This window comes from Simochromis diagramma, unplaced genomic scaffold (assembly GCF_900408965.1).
Source record: "Simochromis diagramma unplaced genomic scaffold, fSimDia1.1 OVJJ01000753.1, whole genome shotgun sequence".
Classification (NCBI taxonomy): Eukaryota; Metazoa; Chordata; class Actinopteri; order Cichliformes; family Cichlidae; genus Simochromis; species Simochromis diagramma.
This window is the reverse complement of record NW_024387523.1, coordinates 929,926-956,598: the sequence shown is the minus strand read 5'-3', so window position 1 is coordinate 956,598 and position 26,673 is coordinate 929,926. Positions and strand designations below refer to the sequence as shown.

Below are 26,673 nucleotides of genomic sequence, written 5' to 3'. Positions count from 1 at the left end.
GTCTGCTCAGAGTGGTACAGTCCTTCCAAGAAGTTTGTGCTTCCGCTGCACCCATAGACTTTATTATCCGGCTGGCCACGCCTGATAGTATAACTTCAGAGACGTAATACCAAAATTAAAAAAAAACCTGAAGTCAACTGACCAGTCATGACCAAAGAGCAAAGCCTTGTACTTCAAGTAAAAGATCCTCCACTACTGATCTCTATTGTTAAGTGTGCATGTAAAAACATATGCAGAAAATGTGTCTTGTGTGTGCTTTTGCTGGCAGTTTTGCTGTTTTTATTCACACTAGAGCTGTGTACAAAGTGTTAGAGAAGTGTTATGGGACTGTAAACACGCCATATTCCAGAGAAACTCTTAAAAGAAAAAAATTTGGAATCTTTTTTTAAACATAATGCCAACACGTGAAACTCGTCGAGCTTAGAGAAATACTCCTCAGCAGCAAGTAAAGTGTTAACATGTCTGAGCTATTATGCAGCTTGTTTTATGGCTGCTCTGGTTTAGTCCACGGCTGATGGCGCAGGAGGTCACAAGTCAGTGAAAACTTAAGTAGACAAAGGGGGGAAAAAACCCTTGTACTATCTGGCAAACTTTGCTCCAGACAGGAAGAATTTCTGATTGTCGGGCAGAGGGGGGAAGCACACGATTTCAGGCCTCGCTGGAGTCTATATATAGCCAAGTACAGGGCATTAAAACTCATTTACTATTAGCCTGCAGTCCCAAGCCACCTGCGTGCTCCCATCCAAGAGAAACACACAATCTGTGCAGCAATAATCACAGGGTGAGCGGGTTTAACACGCAGGTCGGCTTTTCTTACGGACTCTGACGTCACTCCAGTTGGAACGGTACTCATAATGACCGATAACCATCACTGGGGTATTGTCCAAAAAGGCCTGCAGCCGCTGAGCCCAAACACAGGCTGCCTCTTTCTCTCCAACAAGTTTCTTTAACATGCTGTTAATTCTATCCATCTATCCCCCCGTTTATTTTTCCCTCCCTTCCTCCTATTCTTTGGCGGACCTATATTTAGCCACTGGAAAGGTCGGTGTGTGTCTGTCTGCAGGGTAATGATCCAGGGCCATGGAGAGAGACCCACAGAGGTAGCTGACCAGGCTCAAATCTCTGAGGAGGCTGGCTCACTGCTGAAATCTGGATTTTTATTTATTTATTTTTAAATCAGTGCAGGGATCAGGATAACACATAAAGGCAGGAAACAAATGGGTACAGAGCAGGAAACGGGGAATCTCTGCTGGGCGTTAACGGCACTGGCATCTGCAGAAAGTCATATTTTGGAGGAAAACGCAAATAAACACATGCGAAAAGAATTAAGATAAAGTTTAAACTTCACTTAACACTTAACTGCCACTCTATAGGATCTCCAAATTAAAGGATTTAAATGATGCAGAGAATCTATATTAAAAAGGATAGCGAATTTAAATCACTTGAGTTTAAGGTGATTGACTATTAACGATACACACCAAGTTAACTATCCCTCTTCAACACAACAGACAGTCTAACTCTGCTCTAATGAGGAGTCCTGAGCCTTAAACTACTGTTTAAAAACTCTGCTCCTCACTGAGCTGATCTCATAATTACCCATAAAGGATGGAGTTCAGAATCGAGGAGCCAGCGGCTTAAAGGCAGGGAGGAGTCGTGGAAAACGGATGGGACGAGGAAGGAAGAAATCAGGTGGAAACGCAGACAAGAGAGTGAGGAAGAGGAAGAAAGGTGTAAAGAAAAGAAAGAAATCCAGCAGAGATCAAAGGGAAAAGGAGGACGAGTATTCGCAGGTGCACAGTGTGAACCTTCACCCTACGCTCTCACATGATCCTCCATTACATAACGTTAATAAAGAGACAGACGACTGAACACACTGATAAGGAAGGAGGAGATTGTAAGAGAAGAGGTCAGTGTTGGGGAGATGCAGACAGGATGAGCATTTACCAAAGAAGTAGAAGGAAAAAAAAACCTTAATCTAATCTTATAATGGGGTACGGATATGAGCCTGAAATGTGTGCTTACATGTTCATTTCCCCACCAAGGAACAAAGAGACTAAAAAGAGTAGTATGACGCCAAAGGAAACCAAAAAGCTTTCCAGAGAGAGAGAATCAGAGAGAATAAAGGAAATGAGATATAAAAGGTCGGGTGAATACGTTTTGTATGGAGGAACTGAGAAAGAAAAAAAAAAAAAAAAAAAAAAAAAAAAAAAAAAAGCGAAGAGGAAGCAAAGCTGCTTACACAAACAAACAAAAAAAATCTAAACAATGAGCATAATACAAATCTGCTTTATCACATGTCATTCCTAAACTTAGGAATATCACAACTTGATTTAAAAGCGAAAACTTTGCAGCCTTCCCACACCAAAAAAAAAAAAAAAAAAAAAAAAGCATTTATCTCATTTTGATCTCCTGTTAATAAACTAGTTGACATTTCCTCTGCGATTTCTGTTTCATTCTTCTAACCAGCAGCCACTCTTCCCTTTTCCCATCGAAGAGAAGATGTAAAATAAATGCCAGATCAGACAAAGGTCAAATAAATGAAGCATGTAACTGAAATCCCAAGGCTTTATTTTTATTTAGTTCAGGTTTCTATTTAAAATGTAAATATTTAATCACAAATATTTGATGGTCATTTTGCATGTTTTTATTTAATGACCTCTCCTGGTTTGTGTTTTTTGTTTATTATTCTCAAACATCATAAATGGGTGCTGACTCAAAAAGTTTGAAATCATGTTCTACAAGCTGAGCTGGAAGGAGATAATAGGCTAAGTTGTGTTTGTTGACTGATGTTGGCTGTACAAACGGCCTTCACCTGACAGTATACTATTAAAAGAAGACGAAAAGGTTGACTAGTCATGCGCATCTCAATAGAAAGTATGGAGTTTGAAGGTTTGTCACATTAGTAAAGCTAATAAAACCCTTTTGAATGTTTAGACCATCTTCACTAGAGCAGAGACAGCTAAAGCACATTAATTTGGGAATCAGCCAGACAGAAAACTGTCCCCTCTTGAAGGTCCAAACTATCTCGAAGTCAGCCAAAACTGTGATTAAGCTGGCCCTGGGTCGGTTTAAACGTGTGCAGTCAAGAGACAGTTATTACACTCTAATGTGAGGGGGAGCTCCTTTAAAGCTGCAGCCGATTTAAATATGTCACTACTGTCTTCCTGAGGTACCTCAGTTGCATCTTTGGCACCTTTCAATCTCATTAAGACAAATAATTAACTACTAGGATTGCCAGTGGGAAATAAAAAAAGGCTGAACAGATTAAAAGCAGCAAAGTAGGCAATCTTCACAGGAAATGATTATTACTGCAGTGATAATGAGAAACAAAATCCTGAACAGGCACATCAGTGATGATCTCAGAGCTCAAACTTCTATCTCCTAATCTGCAGCCCCTGAGCCAAGGTTGCAGACTTATCACTCTTAGGCCTATTTTCCCAGAGAGGAAAAACACATAAATGCATGCACGCATGCTCCCAAACTCGTCTGAGCATGCCTTCCTTCCAGAAAATGACAACACTGTAAAACATTTGGCTGTGATGAGCACCTGGCTACCTGACTGCTTCACTGAAGATCTCTTCCTGTAGTTATTGTGGAATTTGGAAGGAAATCTTGAATATCTGCGAATAGCAGTGAGTTACAAATGGAGAATGAAACATTGTGCTGTCAGAAGGAAAGTCAGCTGATCTTAAGCCCAACAAACTGGCAAGCATCACATTCAGGAAGTTGCTTTGCTGATTAATAACATCAAACTGAGCGGTCAGCTGGCAAAATGCACAAATAACCTGCCCTTTAGCATGAATGCTTTGCTGGTAAACCACAGAAAAGAAGAAGTAACGTGCCTCAACGAGTGTCATCAAGCCAGATCACAAGGGTCTGCTTTCATTTCAGGGAGAGGGGAAAGAGGGATCGATCAAAAGAAGTGGAAATTGAACATGCAACAAAAGTGAATCCCTATTAAGTAATCAAAACAGATTAAATTAATCTCATTTAAATGTCCTCTACAAGTAAATGTACGTATTTACATTCGGACAAATCCATGTAAATTAGGTGAGTTATTTAAATAAATAAATAAATAAAATTGCCCATTTTGCTAATTTTAGATAATTATATTATTTTACTAAAGCTAAAATTCACAATTAAACCAGTCTTATTTCCCGGCTGTTCCACATATACTTACAACACTGAGTCATCTTACTTACTTAACAGAAGTCTGAATTTTCCTGTTATTTTAGGTCATCTGATTAACAAAAATGTGACTGATGATAAGCTGATGCTTAAAACAATTAAAAAAAATAATAACAGTTTTATTACAATTACGGTAGTTTTTCTTTGGGGGAAGGCCAACATTTATTGAATGCAGGAAAAACCCTTGACCTTTACTTCATTTGAAATCCTGTGTGATGGTGGTGTACTGAAAGTACAAAGTTACATTACTTTTGAAATGCTTATGAACCCGACTGCTTAACCACTTATAAAACGTATATGTGAAGCGATCGATGGAGGCCACAGTGGAGCTGGAGTCACTTGCAGACTGGTGGTGGTGTTACTGAAGGGAATTTAGTGCAGTGGAGGGAGAGAGAAGATAAATATCTGTTTAAAATTTGGCTTCTGTGTTGTGGTTTGGTCACCAGACTACTTTCATTTTCCTCCAACACACAAACGCGCATGCACACAGAGCGCGGCAAGGCTAACGGCACAAATCTGGTGACTTTAGCTATTGGACTCGACCATGTGTGTACATTAGTGTGCATGCATCCATGCACACAACCGCACACATACACGTGTCACCGCAGCCCAGAATAGGTCTGCAGCTCCAAATTCAGGGAGCCGGATGAGTGACTCATTCTCGTAGTCCCTGCCAGTCAAACTCCATCTCCTCCTTCCACAGCCCCAACCACCCCCTTTCCCTTTCAGCATCTTTCCATACAGACAAGGAGGCTCCACTGCTGATTACAACAATGCTAAAGGTTTATTTTATGGATGCGACAAAAAGAAAATAAAGCAATGAAGAATCAACAAACTGCTCCTCTCTGATTTTCCATCTGAAATAAACATATTAATATCCCTAAAGCCATAAAACTTTGCGGCGTAGATAATGATGCCAAGAGCTAATCAGATACGTGTGTGCATGTCTGGAAAATTATTAACACCTGTAGTTCAAAGCTATACATGTGTCGGCTTCTATAGCGACTTCTTGGGATACATTTTTACTACACTCTTACCGATAAGATGTCAGAGATTTAACATGATCTAAGCCACACTTGGTTAAGCTCCTTATGTGGATAAGGAAAAACTTCCATGCCCAAATGAAAAGCTTGTCCTGGACTTACTATACAACAGGTGTCATGCACACCGAGAGAGAGCCGGGAGCAGAAGAAACAGTACTGGACAAATAAATTAAAAACTGAGATTTAAACCAAACTGCACATCAAACCAACCTTCTATCACTCATTAAGTGACTTAGCGAGTCTACTACACGGTCATTCGCATGCTTCTCAGTTATTTGTGACCGCATGGACTTGTTCGTGGAGAATTTACATTACATCACCAACTAAGCATATGCTCCATGCAGCAGACTTCAAAGCAGTATAACACAAATGACTGCTTGGCTGTCCAGCTGCCCATGTCTGCAACAGTTTTACACCTCAAGTCCGGATATCTACAGGCATCTCCCACATAAAGGGTACTTACGTGGGCTACCCAGGTATATTAATCACTGTTCAAGACTGGAGTTGGCATGTTGGTTAGAATCCAATTCAATAGGAAACACTATCTGATATCAACCCAGCACGGACACCAATTCAGTGTCACTACTTTTTTGTCCGCAAGTGTAAAATGTGCCTAGAGAGCTACCGCCAGATCTCTGTAACATTTATCCAAGCACAAAGAGATATCTGTGCTCAAATATCATTAACATTGTGATAAAGTAAAACAACAACAGGACTCAGAAGTGCGTGCCACAGCACCTCCATGTAGTTACAGAAATTGAGAGGTAGATGATCGTCCTGCTTGTTGGACTGTCTGATTGCAGCAGCTTTATCTCAACGCCATGATACGATTGTTGCTGTGATCTGATGCTATATAAATCAAATTCAGCTGGACTTGCGTTATGATCCACTACAGTCAGTGAAGATTAAAAAGTTTTAAATGCAAATAAGACTTTGAGCTACTCTGATAATATTATCACAGGCACTGACAGTCTGGAGAAAATCTACCCAATTCACCTCAAACTGCTCCTGAACCTCAGCCACACAAATACAGAAGTTTGCTGAACAGAAAAAGTTCTTCTCCATTTTCTTCTTAACCCGAATATGAACATTTGACATCGATGCCAGACCCAGACTTCAGCGTTGGCTCACATCCTTTATCTACCACTTGTGGCTCATAGTACAGTCAGAGTGACAGTAATTCACTCTGGACGAGTGTGTCCGTGAAATTCTTAAAAAACTCAAAAAACAGCCAGCATGGGACTTTCTACATGTGTGACGTCTGGGAGGGTTAGTCAGCCTTTCCTCATTGGCAGAGTCACCGCAGTCTTAATTCCTCTTTTGCATTAAAGTTGGATCTTCCAGTCTCTAGACAGAGTGGCTCGCTCCCTGTGTAAAAACATTAAAAGACAGAGGCACGACGGCGTCACCGCAGGGAGATGGCAGCCCAAATGAGCACGCCATGCTCACAAGCTTTAGTGAGAAAATTAGAAGAGTGTGTCTGTGTGTGCGTATGTTAATGCAAGCCAGATATCACCCATTTTCATGGCATGTGGGGGGTCCAGGCCCCCTAATAAAGCGTGCATGCTGTGAGTGGGCGGGATGACTGAGTGTCTGTCTGAGGGACTAACTGACTTTTACGTCTGAATAAAACAGAAACCGTCTCATTCATCACTGCCTGTGGCCCCGGGGGTTTCGAGCAACCTTCAGGGACACTGAATGGGTCACATGAGTTACCAGAAGAACAAGGACAGCACTTTCAACCTAATAAATTTTACATGCAAAAATGATACTGTTATTTGATAGTTAATGAGTCAGCATTCTTTCTCACTTAGATCATTCTTTTCATTATGGCTCATTGGTTATATTGTCTGAGGAAACATACACAAACCTTTTAGACTGCCAAGATCTTTAAATAACTGCGCTTTAGGTTACCGAGTTCGTGTGCTGCTGGTGATAAAGCTCAAAAAGAACAAACTTTATAAAAGTTTATGACCTTAACGATGGCACTGGCCCGATCAAATGGAGCCTTTCTTATCACCAATAAAATTTAACGTCTACCTTTGAAACAGAGAACGGGACAAGTCCAACCCTGTGTTCACCTTTAAAGTTTTGGCAGCTCAAAATGCACAAACCTGTTAACTGAACAGAGGCCAAGACGATGTCTGAAATTACTCATGCTTTTATATACTTAACATTAATAACCACAATGGCTCTGAAGATAATCTACTGATAGGAAAAAGTTAAATAAAATCTGTTATCAGGGTGTCTACAGATAAGTTCAATTTAAGACTTCTTAAATACCTCTTGCAAGAAATTTCAGTTTCTACTGGCTTACAATGGGCCTTTGAGGGTGATCACACATGTAAGCTCGACTGGGCTGGTCTGTGTCATCTTACATAACAGAAGTTTGTTCATTTTCCTGTTATTTATGGCCATTTGATAAATGATAGTGTATATGATGTTCAAGTAAATTAAACCACCTTTGGTGGATTTTTGTGGAGTCCTGGTGATTTTCCTCTGATGGGAGGCCAAAACCTCTGTGGTGGAAGCCAACAATTATATATGTAGATAAAACCCTAAATTTAAAACCAAACTTGAAATGAAAATATAAATCAAAAGGGACAAAAGAAAATAAACCAAACAAAAACAAGTTTTCCAAGTAAACAAATGTTTCAGTTCAAAATGAACCGTGTGGTAAAAAAGTCAAAATATTTGGTTAAGTTTAGGAAAATTATTCCAAAAAATATGAATTTTGTCCCAAATCATAGCACTTTGTCCTAAATTTGAAACACTTCCCCCACACAGGGCACTCTGCTACATTATCATTGCCAGATAATGGGTTAGACTGCCAAGAGTAACAGTCATTCTCAAGCCAATAATCACATCCAATAAGAAGGCCCTATTTCCATAAGGCCTTCTTCTTGTGGGTTTCCACCAGTCTACTGGTAGCTCACTAGTGTACAGAATAAACAGAACCCAATCTAAACCAAAACCTTGGTGGCGGAGGATATTTAAGATTTTTTGATGTGTAGTGGCTGGGATGAGAATTAGGACCAATTCCAGGGCCATTTTTCCCATCTGGAAAATGTTAACATTGCCCTTTTCAGGTTGGAAAGAAATTGCTGCCCAAAGTGAACGTCTTCAAATATCTCAGGGTCTTGTTGATTGGGGGGGTGCAGAATGGACAGACATGAATAAAATATTAAATATCCATAAATGTGCATAAATGCAGATGTTGCACTGATCCGTTGTGGTGAAGCTGAAGAACTTGATTTTCTTGATTTGCAGTTCTGCCCTCATTTATGACCACGAACAGTGGAAAGTGACAAAGAATGAGATGGTGGATACAAGGGGCGGAAATGAGTCCAGACACCCGTTATCTTCAGAGGCAGGGTGAGGAACTCAGACATTCGGGAGGGGCTCAGAGTAGAGCCGCTGCTCCTTAACATCAAACTGAGCCGGTCGAGGTGGTTCATGCAGCTCGCTATGATGCCTTCTGGGTGCCTCCTCAGTGAGGTGTTTCAGGCATGTACAACTCAGGAGATCCAGATGCACGAGGACACGATGAAGAGATTACATGTCTTGCGTGACTTTTGAACACCTCAGTGTCCCCTGAGGAGAAGCTGAAGAAGATGGCTGGAGATTGGGAGATAAGGGCAGATAACTGGTGTCCCCATGACCTCTTCCTCTAAAGGCCGTTTAATCAGCTCACTGATACCACGATACACGCCCCTTCTCCCTAAAAATTAAAAAGGCTGAACAGGCTTATTCAAACTTTAATGCTTGGCTTTGTGTGATCTACATGTATGAAGGGAAAACAGCAACACTGTGTGCTGGAAATTCTCAGAGACATGACTAAACCTTTTAAAATGTATTCAACCTCAACGTGAGGCTGTTTTCACACCTCTGTTTAGTCTGTTTAAATCAAACTCATTTCCCCCCTGCTCCATTTCGCTTGTGCAGATGTGAACATGGTAATCACACAGGTGCAGACTAATACAACTGCACCGAGCCCGTTTGAGGAGTTGGTCTCGGTCCAGTTCCAAGCAAAGTCCAGAGCGATCCAGCCTCAGTCTGACACTCAGCATGTTCTTCCTTTATTTAGTTTTGTTGCTCCTGTCCCACACAAATCTGACCAATAAGGAGGCTGAATGTGCCACTTGGTTTGTAGTGACGTATTTTGGTTTACTTGGGAGTTTGCTTGGAATTGGTTCTGTGTAAAAAGAAGAAAAATCACAGAAAAAGCTACAAGTTCACAAACTCAGTGACTGCTTTGGACCAGAATAAATGAACTTAATTAACAAACTAGGTGTGAAAACAACCAAAGACAAGTTAATGCTTGAAAGCCTTTTAACAGTAATAAGGTTTTAGAGGCATAGAGAAACTATTGGGAGTTTAGCCAGAGGAAAAGGAAAAAACATTTGCGCACATGCACGTTGTTCTGATCCTGCTGTTGTGCACAGTCAGCCCCAAAGACTCATTGTTAGCAAGGAAAACCGTGATTAAATGCGGCTTTAAAGGGTGATTAAAAGAAGGCGCCCTCTGTTGTGCTTGATCCCAGCAGATTCCGGATAAAAATACAAACAAGCTTCAAGCATGAATGCTAGTGTTACATCAGGCTGCTCAGCCAAACTTTCTGTTACATGTATAATGCAGCCAGTAAACTCGCCCCTCCTTCTTCAGGTCATTCATCCTACATCTTCTCCTCTTCATCGACCTCTCCGTGGTTTGATCTGGCCAGGGGTGAGATGTGTGCTGAAGCCTTTTAGCCCGACATTGTGCGCATTTGAGGCAGGGATGGAGAAAACTGTAGGTATGTTTGTTATAGAGGTTCGGTGAACTTTTGTTATCGTCTTAATGTAGGTGAGGGGGAGAGACAGAGCGTGCGTGTATATCTCCACTGTGTGGGCGTGTGTGATGTGCAGTACGAACAAAGTTTTCAGGCTATTAGCCTTTAGGCAACACAAACATCATATGTTTTAGCTCACACAGTGTCACATCAAACATCAATGCTCCACATACAGACTCCCAGGACAAGTAGCGACAGCCAGGCGAGAGAGAGAAAGCCACAGGATTCCCAACAGACCGATAACTAAAGCAAACACATCGGAAAAGTAAGACTGTGCTCTGCTCGCTCTCCCTTTTGTTTTCGGGCTCACTTTTTTCTCCACTCACCAAAAGATTTCTAGAGTCTGAAGGAGTCAGACACAACCTTAACTTTATGCTGCCAAAATGTTACACCACTCTCCTTTCCGTTCTTTCATCACACAGCGACACTGCAACGACTGCAATAAACTGGTAAAATCAAAAGCCACTGTCTTTAAACCATAACTTACCATGCTGCTTTTATACTAGTTTATACTATTGGTTTTATACTAGACTGTCACCACAAAAGACAAATACTATAAATAGAAATTGCACATAAAAGGGTAAACAACATCTTAGAACTAAAGCAACTAAAAGCCACTGAAATCTAAAATAACTGCTTGTTTCTGAATAAATCCAAGGTTCGTGACAGCAGATAATTGCTGCATAAACCTGTGTTTACTTTAAATGTGGATAAGCCCGGACTAACTGTTGGGCACCTCATTGCACATTTAATGATAATAATTAAAAAGAAAAACCTGCAAAATGCACAGTAGGGGATAAGGATAAGGATGGCTGCCTGTCTTTGCATGTATTTATCACAAACACACTGAATGTGATGAGAAGTATTCGTATACCTACTAAGCCAACATACAGCTAACGCGCTGCTGCCTTTGTCGTGAGTAAAGACGATCCTTTTCATTACGTGCTGCTAAGAAATCATTAAAGACCAGCTGGAGGAAACAGTTCCATTCATGCATAAGAAATATGTCCTTCAGACACAGCCAAGAGCCAGCTCAGATGCTTCTTAGCTTGGGATTTAATTAATCTGAACACAGTGACTCTTTTACAAGTAATGATTTATGTGTTTACTATAAAGACTACAGCCACACTGTCTTTTTGCCATGCACATGCACTCTTGTAGAAGGTGCACGTGCATCTCAAATCAACAATTTTGTGATGCTGACTCTGTTACTTTTGTGTATTTTTCTTTACACTTGTTGTAAAAAGCTGGAAAAGACAACATGTTTTTAAGATCATCAGACAAAGCATCCCTAATAATCCTTCAGCATGATCAGGGTACTTCTTGGCTTAAAATGGGGCTTCGGGGGTGTCTACACACAAAAGTTTGCTGGTCTGAACACAGTTATGACAAAGAGTCTCAGCTCTTAACACAAGACTGTGCAATGTGCTGCTAATACTATAAAATGCACTTTAAAACAGAGAAACGGAGCTGCATGTAGAAGGCTGTCTTGCTTGCAAATTCTACCATTTTTGCTCAGTTTTCTAAATTTCTTCAAATGTCTGCAAAAAACCTGTGAATGCAAACATACTAGTGATGCATTCAGGGGTGGTCAGAAACTTAAAGAGACCACATTTGCTGAGCGGTGTGAGTAAGAAGTGTCCCTTTCTTGAGGTCTTGAATAGTTGATTTGTGGGTGTGCCAAACCTCTGAGGTTAGAGCCATGCACAGCTGTTTGAATCAATGTCTGGCTCCTCTGTAATGACCTCAGCAAAGCACCACACAAGAACTCGGGAGTTTTGGAGGTGTTTTTAATAAACATATCCAACAAGCCCGGTTTGTAGGATTAGCACTGGGAAAAGTACCAGGGTTTATATTTGTGAGAATATGAATAAGATTAGTACTGAAGCTGTATAGGTCACACTGTAAATCAGGCAGTGTGGGATAAGGAGAAAAAAAAAATCAGGTGCTATACCAGCAGGGGCAGGGGGCAGGAAAAGTCTGGCCTGCATCAACCCAAAGTCCAAACACCACAAAACCAGATGGAGCTCTTTCCTCACTGCAACCTGTTGCAGAGTTTTTCCCTCGGTGGCTCTTAAGGTGGTCTGAAAAAGTGTCTCATTTGCTTTACATCATTTGACAACTGCTTTATAAATTAGCACTGATTCTTTTCTCTTTTTTTTTTTCCTTACTCTAGACTTTCTGCTGGCACCACAGCTCCTTTCCAGTGAATGCCACTGCTGGATTTAATACATGTCAATGCTCCCACTTTATTGTAAAATAATAGATGTTGCCACCCACTGTAGGTCACTCTAATTGCTTAAAAATAACCTGCCAAGCTACCTCTAACCATGCTTCTTTGTTAAAACAGACTCCCTAAAAAACAGATGGCATCTGGTGGACATTTTTGCTCCAACACCAACTTGGTTGTAACTATTTTACTGGCACCGGTAATGCTGGCAGTATTATACAGAGCCATACAGGACCACACCTAGTCTGTCCCCTTATCCTTTGTGCAGTGTGCAGAAAGCAGACCTACCTCTATCCCTCTGGCCATAAATGACACCAAACCAGCCAGGGAAGCCTCCCATTCCTCCCCCCCCAACCACCTCTCATTCTCCACGAACCACAGATGATAGCCATAACACACGGCATGACTCTCCACACCTCTTTAAGTCGAAATGACTCCAGCCAAAACAGCCACTGACAAAACACATCCCTACCTCCTCACCTTCTGTCTTTCTCAGTCTCCAAAAAAGCTTCAAGGGAAAATGATTTGTCTGCACTTATATAGATAAATAGTCATATCACTGCTATAAATATATAAAAGATATCAGCTTTTCATTTGGTAACTAGTTGCAAATACTGATTAGCCTCTAAAATGACCTATTTTAGCAACGGCACAGCTGATTCACATTGGTTTAAAATAGTTGGCGTAGAAACATTAAAAAAAAAAAATTAAATTACTGAACTGTGGAAATTTAAACTCTAAATATGAGAAGCCTAATTATGTAATAATGACCCACATACCGAAACAAAATCAAACTATATAAAATGCCAAAAGAATTATATGCATGTTTTCAAGTTTATGCAAAAGAGACTCACGGGCGTGTGTGAGAACACGAGTGAAGCCGGAAAGCTTGTATCCTGTCAGGTGCTCCAGCGATAGCTGTCCTGCTACAGAACTCTTTCTTATCTGCTCGGTGAAGTGAATCGTTGGTTCCACTTGACCTGCTTCGTCTTTTCATCTGCCCCACTGGGGGTCAGCTGTCAAGGAGGCAACACAAACTCACTCGATCATAAATGCTTACGGTTACTGAGGCTGACTGAGAGATGAGCGCATTCTTTTGAGCAACTATCTGTACAAATGTGCACTGATAAATCAGGAGACGCATGCACCTTGTCTAAGTCAGGTTAGTGATGAAAGCTCCATAACTCACTGAATGAGACTGTTTTTGGTGGAAGCAGGAGACACATGAAAGCAAAAGGTGTAGCCATGCTTTTTTTTTTTTTCCCCCCCTCAGTCAGTTCCTCACTTTGTGGATGGTCTCAACTCCACTATATTGAACAGCAGGCATCTGCTCTGAAGCCTCGATGAGCTTTGTGTAGTAACAGATGAGCCAGGTTCTGGTTAGATAGACTTTCTAGGTTGCAGCGGTGCACTGCCGCCACATGATGGTCTGTTAGGTGGAGTTAGAGTCCCTCTGACCGACGGCAGGACTACAATATCTTGAGAATAGTTAAATGATATCAAAGATTTCCACAACAGTGACATCATCTCTTTCCCAGTGAAGGGGGAAAAAAAAGGTCAAAAAACATCAGTTCATCCAGTGGCTACTGGAGGTCGACTCCCAACGTGAATCAATCCCCACAGATCCACATTTTGAAATGTTGAACTTTTCACTATTCAAGCATGTTTACAACCTTCTACAAAAGATAGTTTTGGTCTGGATGGATAGTTGATAGCTCATAACTCAACCCTTTCTTCAACATATTATTCTTTCTGACTTAAAAATATATATCTGGAGCCAAAATTCGAACACTGAGGATTTATAATGTAGAGTTCAAAACCAGCGGGTGATGTGACAACACTCATCTTTTATACTGTTAATGCAATTAGATAAAAAACAAGGTGGATAACAACTAAACTGGAAACCTTTGATGGGTCACTGGCGACTTGGTGGGTGTTAAGTTAATATACCAATTAAAGCTAGTCTGTGGCAATCACTGACTGAAATTCTGATATTAATATTAATTGGACAACACTTCAGTGTTTTTCTAAGGTTACAATTTCACATGAAGCTTAAAACCGTCAAGAAAAATAATTGCTGGAGGGCTCCATTTTACAATTCCCTGCAACCACTGAACATGCTGTGGCGTCACCTCAAGATATTTTTAATATAACAACGGCATCTGACCAGGAAAAAACAAGTCAGCCAAATAAAATTTCAACATATATGTCAGATAGTAGCATCAGCCTCTCCATCACAGAACAGAAGGGTCTTTCAAATCACACCAGTTTAAAAAGGTTAAAAAACAAAACAAAAAAAACCCCACGCATGGAGGAAGAAATGTATCACTGAAGAGAAGAGAACAATTTCTTCTCCGTCAGTAGCCTCAATAAAACATAATACAGAACAGCCCCGGAGGTGCAACAATAATTTATTCATCTCCACAGGAAATGTGTTTGCTTGATTGTTATAGCTTTCCTGCCAGCATGTACAGCCCACAGCTGCACTTTACAAGTTCGAGCACTGAACTACAGGTGCTGTTAGAAATCGCATGGGAACTGTGGGAGATCATTACCTGCAGGAGGAGGAATCAAAGGAGGTCCACATGAAGTTTAAAAAAGAATGAAAATTATCAGCGTTTATAAAAAAAAAAAGTCACCTTTATAGCGCAACATTACAAATTGTTGATTCCTAAATGGCTTCACAGTACAAGAGAATAGATAAGGCTTTTAGACGATAAAGCTGTTACACAACAACCATCACCGAGCCCTTAGGCAAAGCAATTAAAAACCTCCTAAAACTTTAAGCCTGGTTGCTGAGATACAAAAAAAAGAAAATCTATAAGAATATGCAGACCAATATATTGATTGATGTTGTTTTGTCTGTTTTCTCTCATGTATACATCCGTAATCAAAAAAATGATCGATACAGCCACAATTTATTCACCACTCAGGGCTGGAATTTCGTTTTGGGATTGCAGCTACTGCACAAAATTTAATCGAACCCTGCATTTACGATGAAGTAAATTCACACAATTACAGAGATCTCATAACGTTCAGACCAAAGTTTGCACCAGCAGTGCTGCAGGGGTGGACTGACACCTGACCTGGATGACACCTGGCATGCTTTTTCTGTGAGGCTCTCTGCTGTATCAGAAATTCTCGCTCTCATACAGAGACAAGCTTCAAAGATGTGCACTTGGAGGGATACTAGCTAAAAATGTAACTCTACTTTAACTATCAAGGAAAAAGAGCAGGTCCACAGATAAGTGACAGGTAACATTACCATCATTAAGGCAAGATAAGTCCAAAGACAAGTTTAAAGCTCGAATGCATTTGCAGTTTAAACTTAAAATGCTTAAATGAGCTGCTTGATTTGTAAAATATAGGACAGGAAAACAAACAGTGCAACCATTGAGACAAGAGGAAAAAAATCCACTAAAGCAAAGACAGAAAGAGCAGAAAGTACAGCAATGGCATAGTTAAACACAACCTGAGGTAATAGGACAATAAAAATTTATTTCAGGCATGGATGTCTGTCAACGCTCATCTCTCAGACTGTCAGGTTTTCCTGTGTTTGAGCGTTCTGTGTTTGTTTGGCCAGCATGTCCCAGCTCGAGCAACCTGTTGTCTATTATCTACGCTTTGTATGGGTCACTAAAGCCACTGTACATACACACCTCCAGGAAAAGAGGCCCGCCGTAACATCGAGAGATGATCACAGCAAAGCTGACCTGAGCTGCCTCTTGACAGCACACCAGAGAAATGTTGACGTCACTCTGCTGTGGTTTTTCCAGGGTCTGCTTGCCCAGGCTTGGCTCAGCAGTAATCAGGAATGTGATCAGGTCGACTCAAAGGGCGACCCGATCACTCACAGCAACCACATAATGGGAGGAAAATGAGAGAAAGGTACATCCTGTCACACCAGTATTTATGTTTTGGGGTTTTTTTTGTGTAATGCCATTTCTCTCCAAAACATATTCTGCTTTTATTTAGTATCCACAGGAGAGACTGGCATCCAGTTTATTGCCCGATATCAGTCACACAAGAGCAAGTCAGGCAGAAATCACTTGCAATTATTTAACAGTGAAATTTATTGAACTCTAATATTAAAATGATTGTAAAGCCCATGTCACTGTGGGTTTATTCTGAGAGGGGCAAAAAACCCCAAAAAGGAAGCTTGCACAGGAAACATAGGGGAGATGGACAGAGAGCTGAAGCAAAGAGCCAGCTGACACTTCCTTCACATGCTGCCATAAGTGAGAGACGCTTGGTGATCCAAGGACTAATGCAACTGTAGGAAACTGTTAAAAATCCTTCCACAGGTTCACCCACGTAAAACCATGTGCCTTACTTCTTTCAGCTGAAGCACACTGCAGTGGACGAGGAGTAAGTGACAGAAATCAGAAATCTCATTCACTGAGAATTTTTTTCCTTTCTTAAAAACGGTGACAAAGACATCTGAAAGTTGGCTGCAATTTAGTTAATTAAAGCAGCAATGGTGCCTCTACCACAACATTAAATCATTCAAATGCTAAGAACACATCATAGATGGTCTGATTTCTTACAGTTAAGCAGTAACATGAGTCTTTGACAGGTCAACAGAGTGAATCTCAGAGATACAGACTCAGTTGTTTTTTAAAAGGTAAAAAAGTATTTGGATTTTTTACTATATGCTCTTGCAAACGTTTCACCATAGAAGCATTCAAGTTTATGACCCTGTCTGTCAAAATGACAAACAATGTCTAGCGCGGCCTCTGACAAATCCCGCAGAGACAGGGCGTCTTAAAACTCAAAGTGCACCACGGCGTCGCTATACATCAGCAGCCAGCTCCTCTTTTCAAACTTTCCCCGAGACAAACAACTGAGCCTCAACTTGTAGTGCAATTGTGCCGCCAGTAATTGTGCTGGTGCCAACAGTATAATTCAGTATAATGGTGAGACAGTAACACGACAGAGTCCTTCCCAAAGGAAACTAACGGCATCATTTTTTTTTTTAAAGCAAAATGAGCCTGTGGTTCATTAGCTCCGGTCTAACCAGTGTTATTAGAGCTATTTCAATATGCATAAAAAATGTCTAAGTCGTTCTTCCTGTAATTACAACGAGCTGAGTCAACTGCCCACAACCAAATGGTCTTCCTCAAGGGCAATTTGGACACGCTGGTAAAAGTCAAACACTCACTTTGTTGCGACCACATTAATGTCAGGTACGGCCACAGAGTGACAGACATGTGGGCACATATACACACACATTAACACACACACACAAACACAAATACACTCAGTCATAAACAGAAGCCCTGCCCTTACCAGACTTAACACCAGCTAATTGCTCATGTATGGCTCCTTTCACTACACATATACACATAAGAGTGTGCAACAAAGCGTGCTGGCCTGCTGGTCCTCGCTGTCTACAGCTGTGACGTCTCAAATGTGGCGTGTTGTTGATATAACGAGTAACACAAGCGGAAAATTGGAGCTGGTGCTGGTGGGGCCAGACTTCAGACTTCCTGATAGGAAGAGAGTGGAGGTTGGCCCATGTATACATTTATATATAGATCACGGCTCCCATCTGGGGCCTTTAATATTGGCATGGGTCTCCTTCATTGGTACAGAAGTGTGCTAGAATGATGCTGTACCGCTTACTCCCCACTCAAGATGAAGAAATAATAGTGATCTGGTTAAAATTCAATCATCAGTGAATCATATTTCATGCAAGAAAACCAATAAAGCAAAATTCAAAAGGCAAAGCTGTCATACTGACATTTAAAGCGCTTTGACTTATTAAGCACACCAGCTAACTAGCACATCAAGAAAACGTTCTACCCTGAAAGTTACCAGCACCTTTAAATGACTCAGTGAATTTGAGACAATTTCTCAAGAACTTGAAGAGATTTATTAGATAATATTAAAACATCCTTTTCCACTAGTACCTACTCGCATCTGAGGTGATCCGAAAACGTGACGTCAACAGACTAGTCATGAGAGCATCTCCACCACAAAATTCAAAACCGCCATTTCTGAAACCCGGCAATGAGCGAAAAGGCTTACAAACAACCAACACTGTCGTTGCCGAGTCTGACAAAAAGCCTTAGACCAAGCAAAAGGTATACCATTGCCTCAATGTCCTCCATTGTCGTTTTGTTCATGTCACATACAAATGGCGCTATGGGACTTCTGGACGCATGCTATAATGACCCCACGTATGTTGGGTGGTACTCGATCGTACTGGAAAATTAGTAGAGTTGGACCAAGCCGATCAGAGTAGGTACTAATGGAAAAGGGCCGTACGCGTAAATACGAGGGAGGAAGAATGTAGGTAGAGCACTGAGAAGTGAACGATTAAAAAAATCAAAATCACTTTTCCATGACTTCAATGGAAAACATCATGACAGACATGAAACAAGAGTTTCTAGACTTGAGGGAAAAAAGGATGGGCTAAAAAATGCTCTGCTGTTTTTAAAGTCCTGTAAAGTCCTGAAGATTGGTTTTTATATATAACAAGTGCTTTGTAGTCAAAGTGTTCTTATTGTTTTGTTTCATGCAGGTAAAAACTATTTCCAATACCAAGAAAGTAATTTTTAAGTAAAAAAAAAAAAAAAATAGACAACAAAGTTCAGGCTTTCTGTGATAAAAGTCAAATTAATGCATGATAACCCTAAAGGCTGACACACAGCAACGGGGAGAACGCATACAAACTGAAGCTCATAGACTTTATTTACAGGTATGTCTAGGTTCTTCAGACAGGAAACAACTGTATAGGTGTGCTCTGGTACTTAAACCCATTGTACTACACCCTCTTCTCTCACAAAAAAAGAGGCCTTTAGACTAAAATGACCTACATCATATAACAATGCAAACGCTACAGACAGTGTCATTTAAACCCATGATTCACCAGCTTTACTCCAATCCCTAGAAACTAAAGGAAGTCAGCATGAATCAGACCATAAATGCCGAAGAACAGGAACAACTTAAAAACAAGTCCAACAACCAGTGTGAACTCCTTTAAGCTGTTTGCAATCTTATCAGCAGAGCCAAATTAATAAATCATTCAGAAAACAGACAAAGGTAGCTATCTTTTTGCTGAATGGTTCAAACAGTCGTTGGTCCACTTCTTTTGAAATAGAAGGAAATGCAATGTAGCTTCGGCAATCTGATCCTCTGGATAATTAAAGTCTTTAGAGAGGGCTACAATGTTCAGACATCTGAAATAGGCCACATATGCTGCTCTAAAAATAAAGTGGTCACTGTTTAAGACTTTTAATTTCAGCACCAAAAAAATACATTTCTTGCACCTGTTGAGTATTTTGTGCAGTGGACTGGCTGCTCATTGTGATTACATAAACTTATTTCAGCACGATGTTCAGATCCATATAGCTAAAGAGCACCCACTGGGAAAAAATGTTCACGTTATTCATAACTCTGTGATCCAAGAGTTATCTGGGGGAACAAAGAGATCTGAAAGTCGTATTTCTAATTATGATGTTGTGTTGTGGTGAGGCATTCCCCACTCAAACATCTATTATGGGAGCTGGATCCACGCCTGCCCTCGATTACCACAAAGCACTTTTGACTAAACTGAGTTTAAGAGCACCTAAATGCACAATGGAAGAAAATCATAACCTGTGAATGGAAAATCATAATAATCTCGTTGAAACTAAACATGTCGAAGAAAAATGAAAGGAATTTCAAATAGCAGGGCCTGAGATTTCTGGGTTAAACTCCATTTAAAGTCCCAGCAAAGGTGTTAACCGCACCGGATCAAATTCTCACGTGTCAGAGGGTCAGACAGGTTTACTTTCAAAGTGCCCTGCAGGAAACACAGAGCACATTAAACTAAACAATGACACAAAAATATGCAGCACTAACCAGGACAGTTAAAATATCTCAGCTAACAATCACCTCATTCCTATGTAGGGTGACCAGGTGTCCCACTTTAAAAATAAGTAAAAAATAATGTCCTCTCAATCCCACACATTAAAACAATGTCCCACACAGCATTGATATTTTAGTTTACGTTATATCATGTGCACCTGGGGAATTCGCTGGTATAAGCGATCTTATCTCTTATGAGATTGACGTTTTGTGAAGGATCCCTAACAAATAAAAACTAAAACTAGACTGAAATGTGTGGCTGAAAGAGTTGCGTGGTCTAGATATGCAACAATCCAATATATCGGCCCAATCCTAACTGACGACGCTAGATTGGTCACTGGAAGCAACTTCCTGATCTGCAGGCTGACCTATTCATTTCAGTTTTGTTTTGTGCTGTGATGAGAAATTTGAAGAGACATTTCTTAATGCCAAACCTGTTACCAGCAATGTTTTTTGTGTCGTTTCTTTACTTAGACTTATCAGATCACCCTCACACACATTCTCTCTGCCCCACATTTACTGTGTCTGGATCTGGTCACCCTTATCAGTTGCACCCTTAGTTAAGTTCCCAATCCAATTATGTAGTCACTCTTCACATTCCTCTTCAAGCTTTGATGTAGTGATAAGTGGAAATGTGGGCTGGCTTCGGCTTAAAACAATCAAAACACCTGGTTAGTAGTTTGCATTTCATCACTTCCTTGACGTTAAAGTCTGGTCAAAGCTCGGTAAGCTTTGGATTTTAAATGGCTCTACACAGAAATTCCCCTTCTCAATTTCAGTGGCGTCAAACACATTTCAATTCAAAGTTGCTTTATTTTCTCAGCACTGCTCTGTCGGAGCAAGATGGGTCATAACATGTGGCCCAGCAAAAGGGCTCAATTTGGCCCACTGTAGAGTGTGAAAATTCACTGTTATTCTTTGTGTGGTCATGCCCACACTAACCACACAGGAGTGAAAGTGTGTAGAAAGTATTTCTAAATGTAGACCAACTGTTTGAATCATATATATATATCGACATTGTTACTTAATTCGAACTACGTGTGATTTGTTTTCTGTTTCCATTGTGATGTGATGTTTTTCCTCTGTTATAGATAACCCAGAAAATTGATCAGAAATATGTTCTGTTAATTTTAGTTGTGTGGCAAGGGGTCTCTCTTTTTCCCCTCTGAAACCTCGACTGTGGTGAAGGTCAACATTTCCATTTCTTACACATAAAAAGAGAAAAATCTGAAGGGGTGTTTCTTTAAAATATGGGTTACTATGCGGTATTACTGGTCTGGACCCGGAGATCAAACTGGGCTGCATGTGGCCCACCAACCACAACGAGGTGGTGTCTTTCCTCCACAACAATGCAGATAAACAAACTTATAATTACCGTTGGGAACCTCTTCCAGGCTAGGTGCTGCATGAAAACTGTGGCTGCATCGCTATCAGTGCCAATGCATGCAGTGTTAATGACCCGTGTAGTCAAACTAACTCATTAAATTTGAAACTGCGTGCATTGTGGCATCAACAATAAACCAAATGCAGAGCTCTTGTTACGGTGAACCTCGGCGCTGACCCCGACTCCTCACCACTGATCCGGAAAATTAGGCTAACTCTTACTGTAAATCTCTCATCTTCATTTTACCTTAAATGTTTTAAGTTTTCAAATAGCTCATTTGGGGATGGTTCGATCCTCTTAGACGTGTAAACAAAACGGTCATGAGTGAGAGTCTTTCTGTGGTTATTAAAAACAATAACAAGAGGCTCGGATGGATTCTCTCTAGCGCCATAATTTTGTCACACTTTCCCTGGAGCGGAGAGTTTGTTAGCGTGCTAACCAGCCTTAGCCGCCGAGGCTAAGCGCTGTTGTTTTCATTTGAAGAACAGTAGCGGGTGATAAAAGTTTTTTATTACTATTATTAAGTGTGTTTGGGTGCTCACTCACCCGTGTCCGCCGGGGTTTTCATCTTTGTGGTAGTCTTCGGTGAGCCGCAGCCGCTTCGCTCACTTTCCCCGTCAACTTTTGAGTGTTTGTTGGCTAGCCCTTAGCAAAGTTAGCTAGCGAAGTTAGCAGCGACACCCCCACTCCTTCCTCCGGTGTTGTTCTCACAGGCGGCTTGTTAGAAGGAGCCTGCGCCGATTACGGGCTCCGCTTTCAACTTGAAAACCAGCCGCAAACTTCGCATGGAGTTTAGCGGTATAACGCGACACATCTACGCCTGCCCAGAAACTTTTGCGCCGGAGTATTTGTCGTTCACTTGCGGGGGTTCTGGTGCGGAAAAGTTGCCCCGAGTCTCAGGAGGGGGGGAAATCCAGCCGCCAGGGTCTGAATGGCGCAGGTCAAAGTTTGGAGAAGCCGTGCTGCTCAGAGCTGGAGCAACGGAATGTGACGAGTCTAAATGTTCATCCCGTTTGTTGCAGCCATGTCGCATGGTCGATTCCTCCTCCTCACCATCATCATCACCCTCCTCATCCTCAGCGACAGTCCAACAGCGGTGCTTCAGAGGCGAACAAAAGTACCGACTCCTGTTCTTTCTCCTTCCCTCAGACTTTTTCCACTCACTCAGACACTTCGTGCTCTCTCTCTGCCCCCCTTCCTTTGGCGGGGTGTCGTGTTTCGCTCTGCTCCTGCCACACGGGGCCGCCCACGCTGACCCACGGAGGGAGGGAGAAACTGAACGCCTACTTTGTGCCGAAGATCGTCTATGTCTATGGAAGATTACCTTTTCCAGGAAAAGCTGCAAGGTGGGACGAGGCAAAAAAAAAAAGTCTGCCTGCCAGGGGCGTTTCCATCGTTTTTTTGTTTAAATGTGGTGGCACAAACTGGATCACATTACCCAACGTGCCATATAGCAACTGATGGCCCATCAAAGTAGCACGGAAATAAACTTACGAGAATGATTTTTTCTTAAAAATTATATCCTGACAAGAACATGACCCTCTGCAGTTGGTAGAATACAGCAATTTGTTTAATGAAAGGAGAAAAGAAGGAGGTCAACGGCAGAGAGCGAGGGCAGAAGGAGACAGCAATAGATGGGTGTGTGAGGACACTTAGATAAAACATAAAACTGCTCTTATATAAACCATCATGCTATCACTTTGGCTGCTTCGTGTTCAAACTAACATCAGGTATTTTAACACCTACTGCTTTAACAACTGCTCATTGTAGTGAATTAGAACAGAAATATTCTGCTCTGAAGCACTTTTTACTATAAGCCTCATTCTAACCACAGCTTTTTCATTCAATGTTCACCTCGTCTAACTGTCTCACACACACCAATACACAGTTCAGGTTCAGAGGAACCAAGGGTCAACCCACTAACCTTCTCTACATCCTGAAGCACAGCCACTCTATATACAGGGGGGAATAAAATCATTTGATAGTATTTGATAGAAGTCTATTTGCATGTCATTGAGTGACTACCCAGCCAGAGGAGCTTGTTAAAGATATGATGGCAGCTGGGAGCACAGTTGCAAAGAACACTATTGGTAATGAATGGGACCATGTACCAAAAAATCTTGGATGAGGATCTTCTCCCCTCATGGAGAACACTGAAGATGAGCTGTGGATGAGTCTTTCATCATGACAATGAGATGTGTGTAAAGCTGGTAACAAACTACAAGAAACATCTTACCGCTGTGCTTGCCTACAAGGGTTTCCCCACTCATTCAAATCAAATCAAATATTCAAATCAGCATAAGTTTTTCAAAAAAATCCAATGTAGTGAGCTTTAATGTAATGTGAATAAAGCATTCCATAATATCTGTGATGTATGTATATACGTCAAGAGCTTAATCATCAGTCACATTTCAGAAGTGGTTGGTGCCACCCCACGACCCCCCTCTGTATACACCCCTGTGAATTATATGTAGCAAACACTTTAAAAGCATCTTAAAGTTGTGTACTGAATATTAGCATCACCAAAGTCGATAAAAAGTAAAACATGCTCTCAATTTAACCTTTGGCTCCTGAATAATGGTGACCTTTGACCTTTTGGATATAATCTCTGATATAGAGAGTTTTCCACTCAAGATTCAAAGTGTTTATTGTCATGTGTACAGAAGAAATAGCATTTCTCTGTGCAATGAAATTCTTCCTTTGCTGTCCATACACAAATGCCAAGTTAGGTAGGGTTGAAGGAGCAAGATAAAAAAGATAAAAATAATGATAAAAAATAGTGAAAGATAAATAAGTACAAAAATAAGTGTAGACAAGTGAGGTATGCAGATGTCAATGTAAATGGATGTACAAAGGAGCTTAATGTGCAAAATGAACTTAGTGTGCAAAGTCCCCTGTTGTGCAAATTCCAGTTGAGTTACGTCAGCTGTTCAGGAGTCTGATAGCAGTGGGGCTGAAGGAGTTGTTGAGTCGGGAAATTCTGGATTTCACACTTCTAAACCTTCGTCTTGAGGGCAGAAGTGTGAACAGTCCGTGTTGAGGGTGTGTGGGGTCTTTGTGGGTGGAGGCAGGTCTCCTCTGGACTCTGCGATGGCAGATGCTCTGCAGAGAGGGCAGCAGAGTCCTGATGATCTTCTCCGCAGTTGTTATCACTCTCTGCAGGCGTTTGCGATCCATAGCACCAGTGCTGCTGTACCATGCAGTGATGCAGCTAGTCAGTGTGCTCTCCACAGTGCAGCTGTAGAAGCTGCCGATGATCTTGGCTACTCAGTGCACAGAGTATTAATATAGCTCATATAGTGCAAAACATCCCACAATGCCCTGCAAAAAGTGGCGTGCACCCACTACACCACCCAGGCTTTTTATACCATGATGCGCTGCTCTGAAGAAAAAGTGATGGACAGACGAGAGGAATGAGAGCGGTACATCATAACATAAACTGGCACAGCGTACGTTTTATGTATCAACAGAAAATATACAACATGCTGATTTTGATTCATCATTTTCACTTTAGTTTAGTTTCAGTCGGCTTCCAGTGTGGGTTTGCACCTTTCAGTTTACGTTTATCATTTGAAAATGTCCAGTTTTAGATTTGTTTTTGTTATTTTAAACATTGGTTTTAACCTTTTTTAAAAATATTATAATTTGGGCTTCGGGATGTTTATCATGTAAATATCCCAAATCCACATTTGCTGAATATTTTCTTTTAGTTAGTTTTGCCCCTTTACAAAATATTTCAGCGTGTTCTTTTTTTTAAAAGTCTTGTTTTTATTTCTGTTTCAGTCATCTAAAATCATCTGCCACACCTAGTTTTTGTTTCAGTTTGGTTAATGATAACCTTGAGCTCATTTTATAGTCCACTACAAAGAATTATCTATACGGGTAGGACATTGTGAATAAGTCACTGATTTTAGACATTGTCCTTCTACAAGCAAGTCATACAACGGAGAAGTGATCATAAACACCTATTATTTGCAAAGTAATTTTGAAGATTTATCTAAACTAACTATAAATTGTCACCAGAGTGTAAAACCTGCATACAATCAGATTCTTTGCATTAAAATGTGTACTGGTCTCTGTGTCACAATTGATAAGAGAACAAAACATCAGTTAAATCTGATCAAAAGTCTAAAAGTACCACCACCTATGTTATTACTGCATTTTCCATAGTTTTTAATTTAGGATTCTTAAATCCTGAGTCAAGAATCTTAAATCTTAGATTTATTTATGACATCCCCTCCTTGTATCATCTCTGTTATAACTTTTAATCGCTTCATGAACCGATCTTGAGTGACTTGTGTATTAGCTTATTATTTCTGAACTGTGTGTATGTTTGTTTAGGCCACAGTGACGTTTATTTATTTATTTTAATCACTTTTCATTTCATGTTGGTAGACAACCTGAAAACATAATGCTCTATAGTTAAAAAAAAAACAAAACAAAAAAACCAAAACATTTTTGGTTGTCTAGACCAAAATACAAAGTTTTGCTCTACAAGGGCCTGATAACCACTTATAAGGACATTATACTGCCACTATCCTATTGAATTTTAAAGCAAATATCCTCATATGGATCTCATTTTTCTTAGAAACAACAATCAGGAAAAAAACAAAACAAAACAAAACACAAAATTCTTTGTTTTTACATTTATCAGGTAATCAGCCCAAATAGCAAATAAAAAAAAATGCATGCCATGAAAGAGTTCGGGTCTTAGGAGGTTAAATGTGTTTGATTAAGTACCTTAGACTGCATGTCAAACATGGATATGGCCACTGTAATGTCAGCCATATTTCGATGACATCTTGCAGCCTTAGGCTGTAGCTTTCTACTTGATGATGATTGAGGCGTGGTTCTTAAAAACTGAGGGTCAGTATGTAAAGCAGCGACTTTTCACTCACATGGTAAATCCAACATAAAACAGGCCCAGCTTTATCATCCCTTGTAACTCTAATGAGGCCGGATTTGACAAAATGTATTTAATTAAGACCTGCTGCTACATGCTGCCAACTCAACAGGAAAGAGTTTTCTGAGATCACAGAAATGAATGAATACATTTAAACAAATAAGCCCAGAGGTCAATTACTTAGTCTTACATTCTTTTTACTATCAGAGGAGTCGCCCCCTGCAGACCTTTAGAAAGAAT

At 40.7% G+C, this 26,673-nt stretch overlaps 1 protein-coding gene across 1 annotated transcript in view; it reads right to left on the bottom strand.

Annotated features, from left to right (window-relative positions):
- erf (Ets2 repressor factor) overlaps positions 1-22,860 on the bottom strand; it is a 45,129-nt gene extending 22,269 nt beyond the window's left edge. The window contains exon 1 of the mRNA XM_040020898.1: positions 22,077-22,860. Coding sequence (XP_039876832.1) covers positions 22,077-22,098 — 22 coding nt within the window. The 5' untranslated portion in view covers positions 22,099-22,860. The remainder of the gene's footprint in view (positions 1-22,076) is intronic.
- Positions 22,861-26,673: the final 3,813 nt, after the last annotated feature.